The sequence below is a fragment of the Oreochromis aureus genome, linkage group 16 (assembly GCF_013358895.1).
Source record: "Oreochromis aureus strain Israel breed Guangdong linkage group 16, ZZ_aureus, whole genome shotgun sequence".
NCBI classification, from domain to species: Eukaryota; Metazoa; Chordata; class Actinopteri; order Cichliformes; family Cichlidae; genus Oreochromis; species Oreochromis aureus.
In genome coordinates, this window is record NC_052957.1 from 20,243,341 (window position 1) to 20,268,556 (window position 25,216).

General features: G+C 40.1%; 1 protein-coding gene across 1 annotated transcript in view; it reads left to right on the plus strand.

Annotated features, from left to right (window-relative positions):
- Positions 1-25,216, plus strand: part of myo16 (myosin XVI) — an 81,803-nt gene that overhangs the window by 2,331 nt on the left and 54,256 nt on the right. The window contains exons 2-7 of the mRNA XM_039600442.1: positions 4,378-4,647; positions 13,685-13,755; positions 14,052-14,195; positions 20,645-20,753; positions 22,770-22,894; positions 22,984-23,109. Of these exons, the coding sequence (XP_039456376.1) occupies positions 4,378-4,647; positions 13,685-13,755; positions 14,052-14,195; positions 20,645-20,753; positions 22,770-22,894; positions 22,984-23,109 (845 nt within the window). The remainder of the gene's footprint in view (positions 1-4,377; positions 4,648-13,684; positions 13,756-14,051; positions 14,196-20,644; positions 20,754-22,769; positions 22,895-22,983; positions 23,110-25,216) is intronic.

Genomic DNA, 25,216 nt, shown 5'->3' on the forward strand with positions numbered 1-25,216 from the left:
CTTTAACCTAACATGAAGCATTTCTTTCCTGATGGTAGTGGTCTCTTTCAAGATTATAATGCCTCCCCCTTCCGTAGGTCATGAAGGGTCACTGATTGGTTTAATAAGTATAAAATTAATATGAATCACATACTGTCTTCACAGCCAATACCTCTCAGCCAAATTGAAGATCTATGTGAGACTTTAGATGAACGACCATCATGTGAGGGGATATCCTTTGGCAGAGTGGTGTTTAATTCCCCACATAAGAGATATAGAGACTCACTGAATTAATGTCATGTTGCAATTATGCTACTCTGTAGGCATGTGGTGACCCAACACCTTATTAAAACAATTTATGATGGTTTTTCCTTTAATTTGTCGCGTGTGCATATAAGAACAGGAGAAAAAATGAGGCGATAACTGTGGGACTGAGAATGCAAGACTGTGGAGACACATTGTCGTATATTATTAGAAAAAGCAGTAGGTTGAGTGTGTTTCTGTGTTTCAACCGTTAGCCAAGTTCCCAAAATAAAATACAGTTGAAGCACCTGGCATGAGCAGTATAATAATGACCCCCACCCACCACTCCCGTCTGGAACTTGAATACAAAAGAACGCTTTTTTTACATGTCTGTCCAGAGCAGATGGCACTGATGTATTGTGAAGGAAGTGTGTGTGTGTGTGTGTGTGTGTGTGTGTGTGTGTGTGTGTGTGTGTGTGAGACCAACCGGGTTCGGGGCAGGTGTTTAAATGAATGTGTAGATGTATATCAAACAAAAACAAACAAAAAAAGCACACAGAAGCATCTTTTGGTCTGCTAGGACGTCTTTGTTTCTGCCTGATAAAAATCGAGTCCGAACACCTCGGCCCCTTCGAATGAGAGCTGCTGGTATACTGTAAAAAGTAACAACAGTGTACTTACACCCCTCGACAGTTAAGGACTTCTTTTATTGTTAGGTTGCTTTTCACTGTTGAAAGAAAAGCCCCAGTTTAAAGTCTCAGAAAGGTGGCTCTAGTGCCAAAAAGATTCTCAGGTGGTAGTGCAAGTGCTGGACTGGGGGACAAATGTGCATAGCTCTTATGCATATTCCACTTATATGAGATAACTTGCAACACTCTCTAATGTGTAAAAACAATGAAAAACTAACATCACAGATACAAAGTAAGAAACAGACAGAAAACACCCTGGGAGAGAAATAAAATAATAACGTGTGTCTGATACTGTTATTTCCTCTGACGGTAAAGTGTGACCAGTCACAGTCTGGAGCTCTGGAAAAATAAGATATTTAAGACCTGATAAAGTTGTGACAAAGAAACAGAAGGTGTTGGAAAACATGCAGTGCTACAAAAGTGCCCTGCTGACACTACTTTTCACCTGCTGAAAACACTGATGTGTGCTCAGTCACCCTAAAAGAGAAGCAGACAGATGACGGAGAGAAAGAGCGCTAGATCAGTGAACAGACAAAAATACTCAAAGTAAGGGAGAACTAAATCAAAAGTGGGCAAAGAAGAAAAAAAGACAAGCACAATAAAAGAAGAGCAGTTTGAGAAATGTAAGGAGTGAGATATAACATGCCCAAAGAGACATAAGTTAGTGAGTCATTGTCTGTGTGAAGACTATCTTGTCTTCATGTTTTGCTTGTCCTCTGGGCTGACTATGACCTGAATTTGTCATATTATCAGTGCTGTCATGACAGTTCGTCTTCTGTTTGCACTTTAACTTACTTTGTAACATATTATTATTCCTAAAAGTGTTGGCATCTTTTGTTTTGTTTTTTATTTCTACATGAGCTCTTTTGGTCTTCCGGGGCTTGGCCCACCTGCTGTAGAGTCACGCTACTTTACATCACCCAAGCAGACCAGAATAAGTTTAGCAGCTGCCTTGTGATGAGATCTGTTTGGCTACGTTCCACTGAGAGGCAGATAGATTATGCACAGTCAGGAGAATTGATACACTCTGTTAGGACAGAAAAAAAACAGCACATAAAATATTGTGGCGTCTCGCACAACCCACCCCAGGGCTAAACAATGAGCAAATATCCTTCACAGCCAGGATGCTAAATGACTGCCTGCACACAACTGGGCAAAATGCTGACATAAACACAAAAGGATGCAGCTTGGTTTAAAAAAATGTTTTTAACAGCGTAAGTCAGGATGCCATTATTCACAAATTATTAAAACTGTTAACTAACTGAAAATTACCTGAGAAAATCATGTAGTCATTGAATGCCCGCAACACAAAGGTCGGGGCAGGAAGACTGGAAAGGTCGTGTAATGAAAACAAATAAAAGAAATTAGACTAATTAGTAAAATGATTGGCTATAAAAAGAAAGAGCATCCCAGAGAGGCTGATAGTTTCAGAAGTAACGATGGGAGGCTTTTACCACTTTGTGAAAAAGCGAGTGGGAAAATTGTTCAACAATTTCAGAATACTTTTTTTTTTAATTTAAAATCAGCAAAGAATTTGTTCTTTTATGTGCAAAGTGTCTAGAGCTGTAGTAAACAAAATAATCACACTTACTCTGCAGTAATTGTTTGGCGTATGGAGTGCAGCATATTTTCTAGAATTATTGTCCTCAGTGAATTATAAATAAGCATAAAAAGGAGCTCTTTATTTGTTTCTTATATTTTATTTTTGCTTTTGTGCCTTAAGGCAAAGCTACACAGATTTTTTTTTATGTTTTTATCTCCTTTGTTAAGCACATTGAGTTTATACATAATAAAATGTGCTATATAAATAAAATTGCTATTGCTATAAAAAGCTGATATTTAAAGCACACATTACCACTTCAACACACCTGAGGACATGGATGCTTCTTATTATCTGAGACATGTTTAATAAATAAATAAATAAGATCTCAGTGTGCTAACTACTTTTTTAAATGTAAGGCATTCTGGATAATAACTTTCTTCAAATTTATTCTGAACAAGTAAAATTCATAAGAGAACATCCGTGATGTTTGGAAGTGAAATATTTTGAATCTCCATTCATCCTCATTACTTTTTAAAGGGTGTGTTTGTGGTTTCGTTTTCCTCTCGCTGGGGTGTTGATGATTTCTCCCAAATGATTTAGTAGCAAAGTAAGCTAAGACCAAAATACACATATTTAATATAAGGCACAATATTTCTTTTGGTTCAGTTTCTTGGTGAAGAAAGCTGAAGAACTCAGCTGACACTGTTTTGTTGCTGTGAATATTTACAGTTATTACATAAAGATATCCTCCACTATGACCCAATGCTACCGCATTACATCTTTTTAACCTCATTATGTTAGACTGAAAATAAGATCACAGGCCAGATCCGATCACTGAGCACCTGCCCGTATTCATTTGTTATCCAAAAATAGAACTACATCAGCCGGTGATTCAGCATAAGAACTGCTGAGGAAACAAGCAATAAAGCAATAATAAATTCTGCTATTCCCCCTGTGATATCACTTTCCCTTCCAATGAGGGAGACAGCTTGGTCTGTGTAGCAGCTGCTACTGATAGACGCTGGAGTTTGTACAGCTGTGGCCGGAAGAACGTGTCAAAAAAAAGGAAAAAAAGATTATTAGAACAAATCAAGGTGAAAATATGACAGTTGAAAAATGACAGTTCTGGTGCACACTGATGATATATTCATACTTTTCAGCGATGTGTCTTGCTGATTGTTGAACTGTGAAAAGGTTTATACTTGACATTTTGGCCGAAAACGCACCCACACAGAGTGCTTCTTTGACATGATATGATTGAGTCAGCGTACACTCTCAGCTAAAGCTGAACAAATGTAAACATTGCATAAGTTTGACCTAGCAGTCTCTGCCGAGCTGGCCAAGTACAAAGCTGTGAAGCCGTGTGGGTGATAAATCCTCGACTGCTTTTGATAAAGTGTTGTCTCCTTATCTGAGTAACACCGGCTATTTTCTGATCAAGGCTTGTTTGCATATCATCCAAAAAAATCAACAAGTCGACCCTGAGACCACAGCCCTAATAATAAATCTGGAAGATTCAGAGTATCCACGCAAATCTCTGCTTGTCAGGAACAAGACTTAAAATAAATGACATGCACAGCTGCATCTTTAGGTAAATTAGTTTCTGTGTTTAATCAGAGAGCATTCTCTCATTTACTGTGTAAACTATCATGGGCACCGTAGCAATTTTGCTCTTTTGTGTGGGGTGTCTGGGTCCGTCCACAGTGGGCCCACACCGGCACCAACAGGACATCTTTAGCGGGATAGTGTTTTCAGTCATTCTCCAGATTGTCATCCTCACTGAAGCATGGACAGCTTGCATTCAGAGCTTGAATAAAAACAAATCTTATGTAAATAAATGACAAATGATGCAACATAATTTTTTTGAGATAAAACATCGCTAATGTTATTTTGCTGTTTCTGGCTTTCTCTCTTTGTCTCTAGGTTGCTTCCAGCTATGTAACGTCTTTCGTCAGAACATGGAGATAGACCAGTGTCTGCTGGAGTCTCTTCCCATTGGCCAGCGCCAGAGGCTGGTCAGGAGGATGCGCTGTGAACAAATAAGGGCGTACTATGAGAGAGAAAAGAGCCTTCAGCGCCAACAAGGTGGTGTCAAGGTTCGAGCCCTGCCCATGCACCGCAAGAAGCACCACGTCCGCTTCAGGCCCGCCGATATTATACAGGATGCCATCGTTCATCATAATGACAAAGAAGGTGCGTGTTCGGGTTTTTCTGCGAGTGGGCGTGTCTGCTTCTGGTTAACATGAGGGTGACAAGAGGGTGGCAGAGATGGCAATACCTGATTTGGAGAGCAAAGTGATGAAAAAAATCCCACCTGCATCTGCTGTTCAGTGACACTGACAGAGAGCTAGATGACATAAGAGTGTTCTTCAACAGATAAAGAAAGAACATGTGATACGGCTGTTTGATTGGCTGATAGTTAATAGTCCATCAAAGCATTTAAAAATGGTTAAAAATCTTTCTTGTGGCTTCAGAATGACTGTGTGATTTTACTGATGTTGGCGAAAAGCGCCGTTGTCTGCCCTCCTGTGTCTGTTTCTGTGTCTGAGAATGTTTCTTTGTTCCCGTCTGTGTGTGTGTTTATTTATCTGTTACCAGCCAGAGAAAAAGGAGTCTGCAAGCTTTCCTCAGACAATAAAAACACACTAACTTCTGATGCTGACATCATTCTGTCACAAAAAAAGCCTCTTGCAATTTAAAGGGTTTTCACATTTTACTCCAAAAGGCACATCTTTTTGTCCAACCTTACCATTTTTCTTTTCGTTTATGACAGTCACTTGCCAGTCACTGACACAGCTGTCTGAGCATATCTCTGTCAGTCCTTCCGGCAGACTTTGCAGGTCACTGTGTTAATCTCTGCTCCCTGGCTGCCAGTAAGATTCAGCTGGGGTCTGTGGGAGCAGCTGGTGTGCCACTGCAAAAGCCAACCTGAAAACAGGGTTCACTGGCTTGGCATGGATTGCATACTCCTCTGCCTAATCACCTAAGCTCCACCATGGTGCTCAAGTGGTACCAGGCCGCTGTTTGTCTTGCTATGTGAGGCCTTTGTGACCATTTGGTGCTCAAAACAAGAACTGGCTCCAAATGAAACAAAATAGTAGATTCATGCAGAGGCATCTGTAGATAAGGGAACACTTCATTTCTTTTTTCTTTGAAGAAAAATACTGCCTTAAAGATTCATCAGCTGTTCTTTTTATGTTCTTAAGGTTCTTTTGGGTCAGTGTCTGCCTCTGCCTCTGCCTCTGCGTAAGGATCAGTCCAAACCACTTAGAGTTAACACTTGGAAGTTGGATCCATCAGCACTCAGTACTGTATATCTTGACAATGCCTCTTCTTTAGTATTCTTCAGTGGTGCTGGTGCTCGAAGTGATAAGTTTTTCTCACTATCTCTGCTCGTCTTAGCCTTTTTTATAAAGAGCGATAGGATTTGCTTCAGGCCAGGACTGTCCCCAGAGTAATGTGGGAACATATTTGGCACTGGCAAACTTAAACTTAGGGTTAGAAATTAGCAATAGCTATGAACTCTGTGTGCTGCACATCAGTTTCATGCTCTATACTGGAACTATAGCTACGTGTATCATGCCTGGCTGATTTCCAAAAAGCTGTTGTTGGGGTTTAAACACTGTCACCATTTAAGCAGTAGATCATATACTGTATGACTGCCAAAAAAAGCCAATATTTTAATTATTTTATGCTTTCAGCATTACAGTTAAGCTATCATTTCATGGATCCCTTCTAGAGTAAGCTGAAGTGATATACTATGTTACATTGCAACAGCAAATAAGGCACAAAAACAGGCCAACTTTTTAGCTGATAGGCACTTGTATCTTTAACATGTCTGTTATCTTGAATACATTTTAATATCTCAACTTAATTTGTCATTATCAGCGCCGTCTGCTCCAGACAGTGATGATTATTGAAAAATAATTAAAGATGTTTAGGTGACTCATAGTTCTTTAAGAAACTGTGAAACTTTGTCTGCTGACACGGCAGCGTAGAAGAGGGAAGGGCGAACACGCTGAGAAAAGGGAAAATTGGGAAAATTGGAAAATGGATGAAACTGGATAACAGCAGCAAAGATGCTTTTGGATTATGAAGGATATCGTTGGGTTAAGGTTAAATATACCACGGGCACACAGCTCTAGCTGTAGATCTGAGAACACTGCACGTCATCTTCGTTCACAGGTTTATCTGTCATATGCAAACATCTGGCTCGCTTGTATTTTGACATTTGGTGAAATTGGTGAAATTGCTTTTTTTTTTAAGCAATCATCAGAGTGTGAAGCTGTTGCTCTCGTAACCATGGAACCTACTACTAATATTTACCATGTCTTAACTTTCCAAAAATGCTATTTAATGACATTTTGTGCTGGTTTCTCCAACTTTGGTTATCAAATCTTAAGAGGTTTTTGGTACCCCTTTTTGATTGGTACCATTCAAAAACTCATCTTAAGACACCTGTGGACTGTATCTGCATCTTTCTTTGAAGCACTTTCTTTAAAACCCAAAATCTCATGAGCTCCAGTGTTGCAGTGTGCACCCCATTCTTTTCATTCATATATCAGATCTTACATAGAAAATCACCAGTACTTTGTTGTGTTAGAACGATTTGTTGTTTTCTAATGATTATTGTTGTTTTGCATGCATGTGTATGTGTGAAGCCTGCAGCTCTGCTTTAGAACATCCATTCTTTAGACCAGTACTGTTTAATGGATTGTCATTTAAGACTTTCATAGCCTCATGATCCTTTAGTCTCTCTTGTATCCTGGACTTTTTAGCTGCCGCAGACCTCGGGTCAAACCTACTTTTCTCCTGCTGGCAGTAAAGATTACCTGTATTATGCAACCGTATGCATTCACAGTCCCCTCAGTGGGGACTCCAACTCAAGTCAGAAATATTGTTATTTGGATCGGTCTCTGCACCAGTGGGCGAGCGTGTTTCCCCTGTGCTTGTGCTGTGTGTCTGTTCAGTGTGCACTATATGGAAGTGTAATTACTGTGTGAAGTGTGTCTGAATGGCCATCTTTCATTATTGATCAATGTGTATAGATCCATCCTGCAGGCACAGCACAGGGACTCATAGTGCAATCACTTCTCCACAGTGAGGAAGTCAGGAAAGTGGAGGTAATAAAAGTTTCCAGTCATGTGGAGTGTTTTGGAGCACTCCTTAGAAACCTATCACACCTAAAGTACTAAACACCATGTGTAGTATGTACAGTGTATATCAGTGAAACAAAGCTTCAATACAAAGTTTAAGGAATCCACTTGACACTGCCCGCGAAATACATTTTAACTCGAAGGAATTCTCTGTTATATCCATAAACATAACTATATCCATCTGTTATCATTAGATACTGTGCGCCGGGTGTGCTGGACCACAGCTGAAGTCACTGTGATGTGTAGTGTAGTCTTATGGGAAGTTTTCAGACATTTAGCTGTCTTCTGTTAGCCTTCCATCTATATATAATCTCCCCCAGATGGTGAAACTTAAACCATAGAGGAAGAAAAATAAGTAAATATGTGAGGGATGTTAGGGAACATCAGTTGATATCTCCCTCACTGCACCATGCTGGGATTAAAAGGGTGTCAGACATCTGTCATGTTTTTGACAGAACAGGGCCTAGGCCCACGAGCTGATAGAAAAGGAAGCCCTTTTTCTGCCATCCCTTACAAATGTGCTTTAATGACAACTTTTGTCATATTGCGATGAAACTTTACACTGGAATTCATACTTCTCTGACCTTCTAATATTAAATGTATACTTCATATGATGAGTCATGAGTGTCCTTACAGAGGTTCATCCAGACAGGTAAAATGAGCAAACGATGTGAATGTTATGAAGTCATTTCTTACAGAGTTGCGCTCGGTTTGAAGGTTGAGTTTAATTTAGATGTTTTTTTTTTCTATGTTTGAGTATTTTAATTAAAATTACACAAAGGAAGAGAAGTACACATAATGACAGTTTCCCCTAAAATGGCCGGCTGTAAAAATGGATTAAAATGCATTCACATTCAATTTGCGGTCCCACTTTCCCTTTACTGTCACAAATAAGCAATTTCAATTTTTCTTTTCAGTCTGCAGGCATGATTTTACGAGGAGAATTCCAGTGCTTCATTGTAGAAAAAAGAAAGAGAAATAAAATATGCACCAGCCTAACCAATACTAGACTGAAAAAGAACACTGGAGCTGCAGTTCCTTGATTTGGGTCAGACATTTGTCTGAGAGTTGTCTTTTAGAGTAATGTGTTTCTTTCACTTCAGGATTGCAACTTAAACAAAGTTGCAAGTCAACATTTATTGAGGGGTTTTGTCTATTAAATACTCCAAATACTGTGAGCGTGCATTGCCCCCCTTCGGTGGCATTTATTACATGGTTACAGAAGCTGAATTCCATTACATGGCCTTTTCTCGGGATAAGTAGGCAGTGGTACCCTGTTCCATCATACAAGACTCATTATCTATTTGAAAACTCTACACTTGTGTTTTTCCATCATGAATGAAACAAAGGAGGAATGAAAAACTCATTTCAAAAACATGGGGCAGTGAGGTGAGACGGTCCCCCGTTTGTGATCATGACTCTGTGATAAGGACCCAAGAGACAGACGCATTTATAAGAGTAAGGGATTTGAACGTAATCTCATATAGGGCTGCCAAGGAATGATAGTTTACATGAGAAGAATGTGTCTGGTTGCCATACGAAGAAAATTGGCAATGCTGCTGTAAGTGGCATATTATGGAGCACACATTACAGAGATTTGATCAAATTCATAGAATGTCACGGTGCAGCAAGAGAAAGAAGAGCCAGAGAATTGAAAAGAGAGGCATGAGAAAAGTACATCCAACCTTGTACTGTATCTGCACAACAGTCAGTGTGAGGCATTGTGTCTATTTCAAGCAGTTCCAGTTCAACAATATATAAATCTAATTTTCCTGAGTGGAGAACTGCTTTTTTAACAGTGAATTGCACATACTTTGCAATTTACTGTGTAGGCAAAATGTCCTGGAGGGCTCTATTCAGGTGCTGAACACAAGCATGAGTTTATATCTAAATGATAGCATGGATTTTTAAGAGAGCTACTGATTAACTTCTTGTACAGTTTTATGTATTGGCTGTAGCTTCATAATATCTTACTGTAGGGATGTAGCTGTGAAGTATTTTTTTCCATGGAAGAGGAAGAAGGCCAGTAAGATGTCACAGGTTTGGCTTTTAGGAATCTGATAGTTATCAAGGTCATAATCCTCTATTCATGTCCACCTGTCAATCTATAGCTAATTTAGATTTCTCTCTCATCTTTCTCTCTCTCTCCATCGTGCTTACTCTTTTTCTATCAGGTCCTATGTGGTTGCCATGGAAACTGCACATACGTCTTGAACAGCTGTTTTGTGGTTGTCCAGAAATGATAGTTGACTTTACTTTTTGCACACTCTTCATTTCACTGCCTGATTGAAGGGTGGCACACTTACATACACCGACTCACATATGAAAATTAATAAATATATAAAGACAGTTAATGTTGTGGCTGTGCTGTGAGATAAACATATAGCTGCTGCAACTCCAGGGTTCCTTTTGCATTTTAGTTACGTGATAATGTGGCATCACCTCATAATGTAAAACAGCTTGTCGTTAGTAGTTTTAAGACAAACAGTCTAGTGTATCCCTTTTGCTATTGACTTGACAAATGGCTTTCTCTTTTTGTAGTTAAAATCCCATTACCTAAGCTGATTATTAGGATTATAGAGTTATCGAGAACTAATTTAGTCTGTCAAGCTATGGTTTAAACTATGGATTCACACTGTTTCATCTTTCTTCAATAAACTTTGCTTGTGTTAATCGTTACTTCTGTGTATGCAGGACTTTGACAGATCCTTTGCAAAGATGCTTCCATGAGAACAGATGGGGGATAAAATCCAATACATTTCAGGTTTTATTGGAAGCTCATGGTATTAAATTCGACTTTCCCCTGCCTACTGTTTCTGCACTTAGTTACTGTAAAGACTAAGTGACATAAAGAGGGAATGTTGCACTAAAAAGACTCAAACTTTGGGTGACACCTACCCGAGCTGTCTAAATCAGGCTTCTGAAGTTCTGTATAAACTTTATCTGAACTTTGGATTATACCATGTTTATGCTAAGAACAAAGTCTTGGGATTTTGTTTGCTATTGTCTTCCATTATTTGACGTATGTTAGACAGGGATAATTGGATGCCCCTTGTTTGACTTGACAGGAATTTTGCCTACAGGAAGCAAAACTTGTTTCAGTGCTCATAGATAGATAGATAGATAGATAGATAGATACTTTATTGATCCTACAAGGGAAATTGTTGTGTTACCGCAGCATTATAAAGTATAAAGTATAAAAATAGTACACTCTACAATAAACATCAGTTGAGTTAAAGTGCCACAGGCACCTGGTAAGAGCCTTATACTATGGAGATATATACAGCAATGATCAAAAGCAAAAAAAGTACAAATGTAGTTGGTTAAAAAAACAGCGAAAGTAAGACTGACATTGTAAGAAAGTGGTGCAAATTACAATAATAAATAATAACTGTTATATTAATCTAAGCTACATAAAGGTAAAATACAAAATATGTTTGGGATCATAAAGCACACAAAGCATTTTTAAATGAAAGCCTTCAATATTAGTGATATTTAGCATAGCTGGCACCTTTACTGCTAATGCACACAACAGATGGACACGCATGCAACAGTACTATTGATTCCCGATGACCATATTGTCGGACGAACATTTGTTTCCCCATTTGCTACTTGATGACATTATGAACCACTTGACCCTTGACCTGTCTGCAGCTGTGTGCCATAAAATTCAGGCAGGTTGAATGAAAGCTCCTTACTAACTCCATCAGTTGGGTCATTTTAAAACTCGAGTCTATCCTAACCAGGAAAATATACCAACCTTCAATATACCAAACTTTACCGTTTGTAAATCACAAGATGCTTTACATTCTTAAAAACTGCCCTTCTGAGTTCACTGATGAGTTGTGATATATTGTTTAATAGACAAGAAAGCAGGAACATTATCAATTCCCCTGGAACTAATTCAGCTTTAGATGTACTTTAATTGATGTTTTACAGTCTTGCGTCTCCACAGCATATGGAGACGTGAGGAGATAATTATGCTGATTGGCTCCAGCACTGGTCTGTTTATTACTCATCAACCACTTAAATGCTATTAAGCACTGCAGCCATGAGAAGAATGGAAAAACATTCTGTGTATAATGTCTGGCTTGTTTGATATGCGTGCATGTGCCTCTACAATGATAGGCCAACCAAGTGATTAGTGAATATCCTCTTCTTCCGTCTCACCCTTTCCCCTTTCTTATACCAACACATGAACCCTTTGCACACCAACCTCCTGCATGTCCTCCTGCATTACATCCATCAACCTTTCCTTCAGTCGTCTTTTCCTCCTTTCTGACGTCTCAACCGACAACATGCTTTACTCAATATATCCACTATCGCTGCTCTGTATGTGTCCCAAATGATCTCAAATAAATCAAGGGTGTCGAACTCCAGGTCTCCAGGGCCGGTGCCTTGCAGGTTTTAGATCTCACCCAACACACCTGAATAAAATGATTAGTTCATTACCAGACTTCTGGAGAACTTCAAGACATGTTGAGGAGGTCATTTAGCCATTTAAATCAGCTGTGTTGGATCAAGGACACATCTAAAACCTGCAGGACTCCGGCCCTCGAGGCCTGGAGTTCGACACCTGTGCTTTAAATTGTCTTCAAACTGCTCAGCCTAAGCCAGGGGTGTCGAACTCCAGGCCTCGAGGGCCGGTGTCCTGCAGGTTTTAGATAACACCCTGGGTCAACACACCTGAATCAAATGATTAGTTCATTAACAGACTTCTGGAGAACCTCAAGACATGTTGGGGAGGTCATTTAGCCATTTAAATCAGCTGTGTTGGATCAAGGACACATCTAAAACCTGCAGGACTCCGGCCCTCGAGGCCTGGAGTTTGACACCTGTGGCCTAAGCTGTCCCTCTCATATATACTCTCCTCCTGTCTTTTTCTCAGTGCCACCATGTCCAAACCATACATCATATTATGTAAGATTGATAAATGTATAAATTATTGAGATTTTTTTGCTTTGCTTAATATCTGATGATGATTCTGGATTTTTATTGCCAAACCAGCTTATTGTTATTTGTTCCAGATTTAGTATTTTAGTTCTTTAACATATACTGTAGACGTTGAAGGTGTGTAAATGCACAATGCACACTTCAAACAGTATGTGTTCATAAAATACACATATTTTTTGCAGGTGAATCCATTTGCAATCCTAGTAAATTTTCAGACAGTAATGTTTAACAGATGCTTTCCTTTAGATTTTAGCAAAAAATTTAAAGTGTAATATTTTGCCATGGCTCTGTGTGGATGTTCATGTATGTGCTAATGTAACAGACTAACACAGCAAAATAAGAACAGCTGCTGTCCACAGTCCAATGGAGTGTAATGCTGTCCTAAGTGAATGATGTTATTGTGGTCATCAGCAGGATTCATTGTGTAAAATTACTATGGCGATGTCTTCAGAGCAGTTGGTTTTGCATAAAGACTCTATTGCACGTGTATGTATGTACTGTATGCGTTTGTGTATGTGGCATATGTGGTGGGATCGTGTGACAGTGTTGGTATAAGGTCTTCCTCGGTTCAGTCAGCAGCCGTCTAGTGCTGTCAGTGTCACTGAATTCACATGTGTCCAAACTACAGCGCTCCACCTGCCTTTCTTGTTTGACTATCAGTCTCTATTTATCTGTCGCACACCCCAGTGTCCTGTCGCTCTCGCTCTGTCACCGTGTCCTGCTGCGTTCACATTTATTTCTTTAAAAACACATCAAATTTACGGGACACTGCTTATCTGTGTTAACCATGTCTGCTTATCTGTTTATGTCTGACTGTGTCAGCTTGTTTGTAATGGTTTATGGTTTCCTTCAGTAGATCTGTGTCAGTGTGTTATTGGGTTGCGTGGCTCACTGTTTTCCCAGCAGCAGGTCAGAAAACAGGGGTTACCAAACATGCACGCACATCTTAACACTGATCCGCACTGACGTAACAAGGACAATCAGAGGACACTCACTCGACACACATCGGTTTTGATAGTGAGTGCCTGTGTTCGTGTATGTGTCTACTGTGCTTGCCTTAAGCACGCTGCCTGTCCTCGCAAACAGCGGGTGCTAACATATGGATGTTTGGTGTGTTGCAGTGTTGCGCCTCCTGAAAGAAGGTGTTGACCCCAACACTCCCATTTCCTCTGGGGGATCCTTGCTGCACTTGGTAAGATATGTCCCTAACAGGAAGTGGCATTATTTACACTCACATTCATTCCCTGGAATTTTTCCTGCATTCCTAATGCACCGATTTAAAAAATCAGGACATTGTTATGTGTCCTCACAGAATGATACTGTCACTCCTATAAATGTAACATGTTTATACTTATAACCGTTCTCCATGCCTTTATTTTTGCAAAATGCTATACATTCCTCCATGACAGTGGCAAAATCTAATTTTGCACTCCTGTGGTTCTTATAAATCTAACAATATTGTAATTTCCTTCTTTTTTCATTCTGCAGTGTGCCCGCCATGACAATGTGTTTGCGGCAGAGCTTCTGATTGAACGAGGCTTGAGCGTCAACCTGCAGGATGAAGACCTGTGGACAGCCCTACATGTAGCCTGTGTGTGTGACCATGCAGATATGGTGCTGCTGCTGCTGGTGGTGAGAAACACACATTCAAACATGACCATGCAGTATATTGGAAGGAAAAAAAACATACAGAGATATGCAAGGACACGCTTTTTGGCTGTAGTTGTAATTTTCTGGTTGATCTTTGCAATTCCAAGTGTGTCGGCTACAAATTAGATTAGTGTTTTGGACCTGGTTGGTACTCACGCTTCATTTAGAAGTAGCTTTGAACTACTGGCTCACATTAGTCATCAAGAATTTTCTGTCCAAGTGGAGCATCTTCCATTGATGAAGGGTTTTGTGTGGCTGAGGATCTGAAACAGAGCTTTTTATTCTTTCACAAATCCAGTTGAATCTCCGAAAATTAGGATATTTGGAATTCGGCATTTGCATCATATCAAAGAGAGAGCCTATTCTGTGGAGAATGTCTTGACAAGAGCCCTGGTTGTACTGATTAGGTCCATAATGAGAGCAGTGCCAGCTGCAAGGGAGGGCATGCACATGAAGCCCAGACACTGAGTGGGCTGAGTTTGCTGCGCTGGTTTTGATTAGACCCAGAGAGGGTTGCATGTGGTGTAGAACTGTATAGAATCCAGTGGATTCTGGTTCTGCTGATTGGGTCCTGAGTGATTGGTGTTTCCTGTCTGTGGGAAAGGGAAGAGATTTTCCTGGCAGGAATGTGTATGTTTGAAGTATTCCCAAAAAAAGAATACAGATAATTAATAGTGTTTGTGTATTTGTGTGCATTTAATATCCCTACAAGCATGTGGGGCGCCTAGTTTGTTTAGGGAGGGTGTCCTGTATGTATCTCAAATGCACTTTAATGCAGTGACTAGTGTTTTCATGTGCTTTCATGATGGGCAATACCATGAGAGAGAGACAGAGACAGAGATTGATCCTGTACTTTTCCTGTTCGCTATCAGGAAAGAACTAGTTCCTCATAAATTGGGCCATATTGATGCATAACTCTGCTCTGCTGGAAGAGAACAGAGGGAGAGGGAAGAAAAAGGAAGAACATTTGTAAGAAATTAAAAACTATGAGAACTTTTTATAGCTTACCAACACAGAGTACAGTAAAGACTTGAGCTGTCCCTCATTTCTTTATATTTTGCTAGGAAAATGGGAAATGGGTATTGAAATATTAAGACACAAGGAATCACAGTAAATTAAACAAACATTGACTTTGTGCGATTTTAACTAGCTTGAACATTATTATTTGGTGTTATGTGTATTTCGTTCTTGTAAATTTCAGGATGCATATCTCAATTTCTTTGTTAAGTCTTTTCTGGAATTCTTAAGTGCATTCAGACACTGTTCATCTGCTGCAGACTGGTTTTTAGACCTGCAACCTATTTTGTCCTCAACTTGTCCTCTGATTTTTTAATTTATCACTGGCTAAAAAATACTATTTTATGCTTGTCAAATTTTGGTATATTTGAAATTTTTTGTAAATTCATTTAAAGAAACAGAAATAAATAATGTGTTTTTGCAACAGGCTTCTAGTAATAAAGTATGTAAAGATAACATTTAAAATGAGTTCTTTGGTAAGCTGTCTGTTATGTGTAGACACAAAATTGGTTCATCCCTTGAGTTAGGTTGCTTTTTTATTTATTTGTTTTAGTAGTGTTAAGTGGTGTAATAAGCCAGAAAAAAAACATTCCTCTGAAAATGGTACAAGGACTGGACTGAAAATGACTGAAAAAGCAGCCGATGTCTAAAGAAAAACCTTTAAAGACCTTCAGAAAACCTGGAGAAATGCTCAGGACCACTTTAACACAGGACAAGAAAGCCTTAGTCTTTGGAACCAAAAAAAGAAATGAGGGGTAGCTCAAGACTTTTAAACAGTACTGTATTTGGCTCTGCTTGTGCTTTCTGTGGGCGTGTCCCTGCGCATGCTTGTGACAACATTTGGGTGAAAGGAAGAAAACACTTACAAGCATTTGAGTTTTCAAAATGGTGCAAATTTCCTTGGGGTGAATGTTTCACTTCATAGTAAGACAAACACTCGAGTTTCTTTTTTCTGCTATGAACAGCAAGGGAGTATGATTTCTGAAAGGAAACCCAAGCTCTTTCTGTCTACCATGGCAAAAATAGCTTCAGTCCAACAGTACTTCCGATAGAGATCCAATATCCCTTTTCTTCCGTTTATTCATTTTGACACCCAACTCCTTCACCGCAGACTCTGCCAATTCCCAGTCTTTCTGCTCTGTTGTCAAGCTGTTCCCTCGTCAGAGCTCTAATTGCGAGCTCTTCCCTGTGAATGTAACGGCTTTATTTAACAATGGCCTCGCTCGAGGAGCTTGACTGGCACCCTTATCTTTGATTGGCACAAGAAGGAATATTGTTGCTAGTATATACTAATCTATTGTCTCCACTCCATCATCTCTTTTGTCCTCTGCTTCCCTGTCCTTGATTTCCAGTTCCTTCTCAGAGCAACAGAGCGCTTTTTTTGCTGACAGAGATGTTACCAAGCTTGTCATGTGGAAAAGTAGAGGGATGGAGGGAATGATTAGAAATATGAGTGAATTGCTTTTCTGCATCCGGATTGGCAGTAATGTTAATTCTCTTATCTCCTCCCTCCAAACAGCAGCAGAGCGAGCCATTTCTAAGCTCTGTCATTCCCAGCCCATTTCCAAACCCCTTCCAGAAACCATTGACACTCCAGTTCTGGTAAATGTTTGTTATTGACACCCTAGTAGGATTAACTCGCAGTTCGGAGTGGAATGTGAAAAATGCTACAGCTATATTTCCCAAAATTTGTAAAATGGGAATAAAGATTCAAATATTTGCAGATCTTTAAAAAGGTTTATTTAATTGTAAATAGGACAGAGGCTACAATTCATATTTAAGTTGCTCAGCAGTTTAGAGGCTTATTTTTTGCACTTTTTGTTCCATCCCAACCAAATGTTTTCAGCAAGTAACAGGAGTGGACTGCAGGCAGGTCATTTTAGAACCCAGGCTCTTTAACTATGAAGGTGTACGTTCAGACAGGCCTGTCCTGATACAGGTGTCGTCGAGATGGCAGCATTTGCAGCTCAGATACTTGTTTATATTGTTTAGCATGATTGGTGCCTTCACAGACATGCAACATACACTAACACACCCCCAGTGTCACTGGAAATGTTGGAATTTCTGTGAAAGTCAGATAGTTCCTCTTGTCTTTAGTTTGGAGGCTCCAATCCGTTTTGGTTCCTGTCAAAGTTTCTACCTTTTGAAACAAGACCACTTCTGTTTTTTTCCTTTTATTTTCTCATTTTCTGTGAAATGCTAGCTTTCAGTCTTGTGTTAGTAGAGGAATGGAATCATGTGATCGACTGGAAACAAGTTCTCTTGCAAAATGTAATTTCCTATCTTACGGCTCAAAATCCAGCACGGGTACAGTCGGTGAATTAACCCACTTTCCATGCTTGTAAATAATGAATTTAGAACTTGTGAACTCAGAGTCCTTTGAAGTCAGACGTTTAACAGCAAGCCTCTGGCTGCACTGAACTTCACTTGACATCAGTTGAAATCACTCTCTCTGCCTCTCTGCTAATAATGCAGTGCAACCCCCAAACATAACACTTGTTCATCAGGCAACTGTTGCTTAGTCGTATAGCGCATTATGAGCTAGGTCCCAGAAAACTGCTCGTAATATTAGCAGGAAATGTATTACGTACTCTTTATTTTGGGACATTCACATTTGCATTCATCGGTTAGATTTTCATCCCCCTCGCTTTTTCTTTCAAGCTATACTTTTAACAAATGTATTTTTTTTATATATTAATTTTTGTTTTTCAGCAGAAAGAAAAGATTTTCTGAGCTGCACAATACTTAAAATCTTTATGGAATCATGATTCCTTATTTTCCTTCTATCAATATCTGCACTTTTTGTAAAAGCAAGCAAAATTGTCACAAAAGTAAAACATGGGAACAGAAGAGTAGGTTGAAGGTCTAAATGGGGCTACGTGTACAGAGTGGATTGCACTGCTGTTCTGAGCTCTGGTTAGGGCTATGGCTGTGATCCGAGTGCGATTGATTTGAGTTAAAGTAGCATTTTTGTGTCTAGGTTACATAAATTGTCAGAAGAACAGCTGTAGACAGCTGTATTGATTAAGACAGAAGCTTACTGGTCTGTCAGACATACCTTGGACTGATGCCTCATTGTATGCGAGCTGTCAGTGCTGGTTAGCTTTTCACACCGAAGGTGTCCGGCTCAGCAGTAACTACCCCAGGGACAGCTTTCAGCACACATTTACTAGTTGTTATTGATTTTTAGCAGTCACTGTCTTTAACAACTGCCATTATGAACCACAGGGAGTATGGTATTAACAGATTTCCATCTCTGGGATGTCTTTGGTGGATCCATCATAATGGTGCTGGCCTTTGTGGGGCTCACAACTCAACTTTATAACCCCTTTGCACTACGCTTGACTGCCAGACAACACAAACCCATTTATATCTGTCGGCAATTATCATGTGTGATTTATGTCACTGGATTGGTGGTGCCTAGTGTTCCTGCTTCATAATCTGTGTCTGTTGGCTGAGATCTGTGTGCCATAATACCTTTTTTAATTCCTAAATGACAGTTGGTTGTTATTGTTAGAACTTGTACAGCTTAACCAGCATTTTTACATTCATTTTTTTTCACAGTGAATTTCTCTGCTGATTTCCTTCTTGTGACTGTTTCACTCTAGGATGAAAAGCCCTGTCTTATAACAGTATCAGGTGCAGGATTATGTCCTGCTTGTGCAGTTTTAACTTTGTCAGAATGAGCAGCAACATATTTCCACAATTTTGTTGTACATGTACAGTGACAGTAAAGGGCTATTCTGTTCTATTCTATTCTATTCTATTCTATTCTATTCTATTCTCAATTTCTATATGTTTAAATGTTTTTTTCTGGATGCTTTTTGTACAGGTGTATAGGTGTGGATGTTTAGAGAGGACATAATGTATCTGTCTGTCAGGTAATAACTTCATTCTGCCGCACATCTATTTACCGTTACTGAATCTTGATGGTAAACGTCTGGATTAGCACACTTCTTCTCTTACCACTGTGTAATACACCCATGCATGCTAACAGAGGCACCATGAGAACTCCTTTCAGGTTTATTAGGACATTTTGCAGATTACCACTGGGTGCAAAGCACCATAAGTGTTTGAGGGAGTGAGGGTGGAGTGTGTGTTTGTGTAGTTGCGGTGTGTTTGGCAGAGGGGGGATAATTGTGCCCCCTTAATGCGCACTCCCACTCTGACTTACTCGTCATCATCTCATATCTTACTCTTCTCAAGCTGTGTTTCACATTGTGATAAGGCTTTTTTTTTTCATGAATAGTCATGAAGCACCAGCTGATAGTTAATGTTAATTAATTCTCTTTGTTAACCCCTAGCTCACCCTCATAAGTGAGCAAAAAGAGCTCCCACTGGATAGCACAGATGGATGCACAATGAAGCTGTGGATCTCACTGTAACACATTTTCAGATCAGTCAAAACTGAATTCAATGTCCGTGAATCAGAAATGTTCCCTTTTCATTTTATTTATTTCTTTTAATAAAATACTTCTGTTAATTGTAAGACAACTGGACAGATGAAGGTTATTTCGAAGTTTGTTTTTTCTCATGATTTCGCTGATTGGTTTTCAGCACTAAGGTTAACAGCTTTCGTGCAGTTCTGTCAGCTTGCTCCCTCTTTGCATTTTAGTTTTCTTTTCTTTCCCCAGCCCTCCATCGCTGCCTGCCTGAGGACTAGGCCATAAATCTCTTTGCCACACTCCAAACAGGTCGTTAGAAATCTATTAACTATAAATATTAAACAAGGACCCTCAGTTAGAGTCTCTCATCCCTATTGTCAGACCTTGTCCTTCTATGAGAGCTACATTGACTTGCTTTTTTATGTTTTAGTCAAACAGCAGGAAGCATTTTATGGTTGGATGCTGACAACTGGCAATTACTAAAAAAAAAAAGGAAGACAGCGGGAAGGCCCTGTCAGCATCACTGTAACTAGAGTACATATTGCTCAGCTTGCACACCTTTGTGGTTTACAGGTTAAGAGGTGCATTTTTGGAGGGGAATTTCCTTTCAAGAGAAACAATAAACCATAGAGTGAACACTGATTGTTGACGACTGTCATCAGACAGTCATTAAAGGTTCCAGAGGGAGGCCTCTTGTGTTATCTTATGCTCTGGCAGCATCCCTGTTGAATGAACACATATTAATCTTGTCACACACACACACTGACCTGGGTGATCCCAGGCAGTGTTAACCAATGCACCCACTTTTTACTGCCCCCCCCCAGGCAGTGATTTAATAAAGCCTTTAATTCAGTGTATTGTCTGTTAGCATCTCCATGGCGCTGCTCAGGTATATCCCTCTGGGAAGCCACGATAATTACTCCCAATTTATCATCACTTCGAGTCTGATGAATGGCCCAGGGTACATGCTTAAACAGAGTTTGCTCGTTAATTCTTTTTCTTGTCTTTTTTCTGTCCTGCGTTTGGAAGGCTGGAGTGAACGTTTTGCTTCAGGACATCAATGGAAACATTCCTCTGGACTACGCCATTGAGGGGACGGAGACCAGCTACATCCTCCGAAAACACTTGGAGGAAAACGGTAAAGTTGGTATTTAATGTGTGTTAACGTTGACATTTCACTTTAACTCTAACCAAACAAATCCAGTGGCTCACTTCCGTTATATCACGTCCTTTTTTCAAAGAGAGAAAAAAATCCTAATGGCTACATTTGTCTTTTGCTTGGGACGTATTTGGATGTTATGTCATACCTGCAGCTAAACATGAGTTGCTCTGTGTGTGTACTTGTGCATGAAGGTGAGCCACACCCACAGGCATAACCGCTGTATATCGTGAATGGGGCACTAGTCTCTTAGAAAAAGGTGAAGATTAACAGCAGAGTAGGAAATGAAAGAGATAGAGGCACAGCGGTATAGGCAGAGACGCATGAGGGCAGAAGGAGAAGAAGGGAAAGATGCGAGAGACATGCAGAGAACGAAGAACGGGAATCATGCTGACAAAGCTGGATAGAAACAGATGATGACAATGATTGAGGGTTTTCCCTCACCCATCTGCCATTTGCCACACATGAGCCTACGCTGAATAACATGACAAATGCAAGCTTGTGAATGGAGACAGCGCACTCATCGAGCTCAGACCACCCTGCACATGGGCGCACATCCAGCCTCTGAGTCTGTCAGCCCCTGTGGTGATCCCCTCCGCCCCCCGCGCCAACCTGCAGCACCTCTGACCCTCCCCCGTCAACCCAACCCACCACCACCCATCCACCACACCACACCACACCACACCGCCCAATCGCATTTGGTTTTGCCACCATAAAACATACTTTTTCTCACACAGGCTCCCTCAGCCTCTGTTGCTATAGCAACCTGGCTGCATGCGCTCTCACCCCATCAAGTTTGCGTGGTTATAGGAGAACGACAGACTTTCCGTGTGTGTCTGCATCAGGATTTTTTTTGTACTCCGCCATGCCATCGGTTTCTTTAAAAATTGTCTAGCTCATTCTCACTGTTCTCGTTAAGTCACTGACGGTTTAATCCACCACTGGATTCCCACAGTTTCTGGCAAGCTCTGGATTTTTTTTACTATCAGTATGTCTTAAAGGCCTCCACACCCAGAGGCTCTAATTTGTTTGCAAACACAGTCCTATTGATTACCTGATTTAATCACGGCTGTTTGGAAAAGTCCTATTAGTTAGTGCCCTCAAGCTTATCGCACTGAAATATAGATTGATTGATAATCAATCTACATTATTACAGCAACCAAAGTAAGGTGCGCAGTGTGTATGTAATTTTAAAAGGATACATAGATTATCATTGTTTGGGACAGATGCTCTTGTAAACCTCTGTTTGTCTTTGATGGCCTGGTTACAGAGGTCACAGTGTGGAGCAAGTGTCGGTATTTTAATTTTCATTGTTGAGCGCACGGCCTGATCTCTCCTTATATGATGTTGTTCAAAACTGCTATTATAAAACAACACGTGAATCTCAGATTTAGTCTGGTAAACAGTTTAGCTCTGCAGCAGTGGGCACTTGGTTGTAGCTCATTCCTTTAGACTGCAAAAGTCAGTAAACCACTTTGTTTTAAGCAGTTTAGTCTAGTAAGTTTAAAAGAATATGTATCTGGCTTTGATTTATTGCTGCAGTTAAAAGGTCAAAAATTGTCTGGGATCAAACTACATCAAAAATGTTTCTTTTATGTTAACATTTTTGCACAGAATAAGTAAAACAAGTAATGGCTCTTTCCAGACATGGTTTAAGCTTAGCTGTAGACTCAAACCTTTTGTCAGCCAAGAGCTTTATTGAATATTTCTCTTAGTCTAGTGCAAGGCCATGTCTGGGAAACTAGCTGATAGTGTATTTGTCGGTGAGATGCAGGCTTTTCCCCTTTGTTGTGTTAGCTGCTTCAACCTTCATGCAATGCTGAGTTACCCATTTCCTGGTTCCAGCGTTATCCACTGAAATATGAGTTTTATCAACATTCCCATTCAATTCTTTGCAAGATAATGAGTCAGATTATTTGGAACTATTCCTTTAAGCATGCCAACTAAAGACTTACTGTAACACAAGTTTCTCAGTTATGGTGGTGTTTTTTTTAGGTGTGGATGTGTCATCCATGCATGCCATGAAGATTCAGAGACCCAGCGCCATGCTCTCTGATGTTAGACAGCTTGTAGCCTCAGGGGGAAGCCTCAATCAGCCCAATGAAGAAGGAATTACTCTGGTATGTAAAAGCACATATGTGTTAGGATGTAAAAGCTTTCTGTTGCACTTCAACCTACAATTTCTCTTTGCTGCTCTCTCTCTCTGAAGCTCCACATTGCATGTGCGAGCGGTTACAGAGAAGTGGTGTCTGTGCTACTGCAGAGCAGAGCAGATCCTCATCCTGCTGACAACAACTTTTGGACCCCTCTCCACCTGGCTGCTAAATATGGACAGGTAACCCACAGCTGCACAGAAAGCCAGCATGTTATGGACGTTGATTAAATAGTCCCCTAATTTAAACTCAGTAATGAAAAGATGGGAAAAATTTGTGATAGATTATTCCAGAGAGAAGCGCGCCTCCCGTTACCTTTTACACGCTCTGATAAGCTGTTCTTCTTCGGCCAGTCGATCAGAAACAGGCACACAGGAGGACTCTGTGTATGAATTTGTTACAACAAATGCATACAGCACTCTAGATTAGCAGTTTAATGGCTTCTCTCTGAAGAGAGGAGATTGATTTCCAGATGAGATGGTGGAACAGGAAGGGAATAGGATCTGCTGGTTTGGGAGGGTTCCAGCTTTGAAGAGAGGAGACTGATCACATTCAGATCCTGCTGACCCAACTTGTTATTTAATTACATTTTGGGCTGTGTGCTTGGCTGCTGACAAAGAGAATTTATTCATTTGGTGCGTTGAGTCGTTCTGTCTTTGGTTTATCTGTTCTCACGCTATGTTTTTTTCCTGTGTGTTTTAAAATTATTTTCTTTATCTCTGTGCCTTTCAGCCTTTCCCAGTTTCATTCACAGGGATCTTCTGATTTAGTTTTCTCTCTCCCCTCTTACAGAATTCCTCTCTGTAGTTGCTTCATGATCAGATTATAGCTATTCAGTAAGCTTAAATGTATAACTCCACATAATTCTCTTTTCAAATTGAATTTTAACCTCCCTCCATGTCTTTGTTTTTACAAAAGTCATACTGTGTGTGTTTGTGAGATTGAGTGTTTGTGTGTTCTATGTAATATGTAAGTATATTTGACTTAAGAGTGGCAGTGTGGAGGATTGGAAAATCGATTAGGTTTCCCTCACAGTGCTTAATACCCTTAGCCATCAGCTCTTTACTGGTGCCAGTGCTTTCTTTCCTGCATACAAACTACTCCCAGAGCCTTCTTAACATTTACCTTCTGTTGTCTTCTTCTTATACTGGTTAGTGTGGCTGGCACAAGACTTTATGGCTGCAAATGTGTGCAAGTATCCAGCTAAGTAAATTGTTAGTTCTACTAGTAAGAAGTTCTTCTGACACGAGTCCAAAGCAGACAATTTCTTTGTAAAAACTCGCTGGAAACTGTAACACCGACCAGTGCATTAGACCTAAAAATCCCATGTGGAGTGTGGTATTCACACTAGACTGACCCTTTAAGAAGATGTATGACCCTATTACTGTAGCTAATTAAGCTTACCTCTCTCAGTCTTGTGATAAGTTAGACCCTGGCTCTTGGCTTCCCTGATTTGACTCAGGGCTTTTCAACTTGTGTTCTCTCGAGGGAGAAAATTTTAAATACTTTTGTGTTGGATTTTGCAACTAAGTGACAGGGTATTAAAATGCAGCACTGCAGGGATTTGGATTAATTTATTCAGTTTTATAATGAAGTTACACGTGAAGGCTGTGGAAATATAGCAGCAGCATGATTTTATATAACAGGTTCATTTTTGTGAAGAACTTTAATGTTAATGTCAGTTTTTGCAATGTGTGACAAATATTAAAGGGATGTTTGGGCTTTTCCCCAAAGCTACTCTGTCTGTGGGAATCTACATCACCACTGAGTTTGCCTTGTCCCTGCTGAACCCCCGTGTACTGATAGCCATTTGGTAGTGCTCTTTTAATCTTTGACCCACTCAGGAGTTCAGATCTCGTGGTGCTGCTGACGAGCTGTCAGTATTTATAGAGTGTGAGTGTCGCTGACGGCGTTTGTGTACAGTAGAGACGCTGTAAACTCATTGCTGAACAGCTGTTGACATGGGTCAGAGCAAGTCTACAGAATGTGCTGAGTCACTCCCCCATGTACTTTCATGATGTCTTGTTACTATGCAGTACTTCAAAGAATCTGAAATGTGAACTGTGACAGAAAAGTATGTTGGTACATTTGGTATTGGAGATCCATGAAGTTGGGCAGTAGTATTGAATAAAATGCTAAACATCAGCACTCCAGAGACCAAGATATCCTGACCTTTGGTAAATCGCAATTTGATTGTGTCATTTGTCAGACTCTTTCCACATTGTTGTTCCCAGGACAATCCCCAGACTTGGAAACCTCCTCCGGCCCTTCAGAAAACAAAACACAACT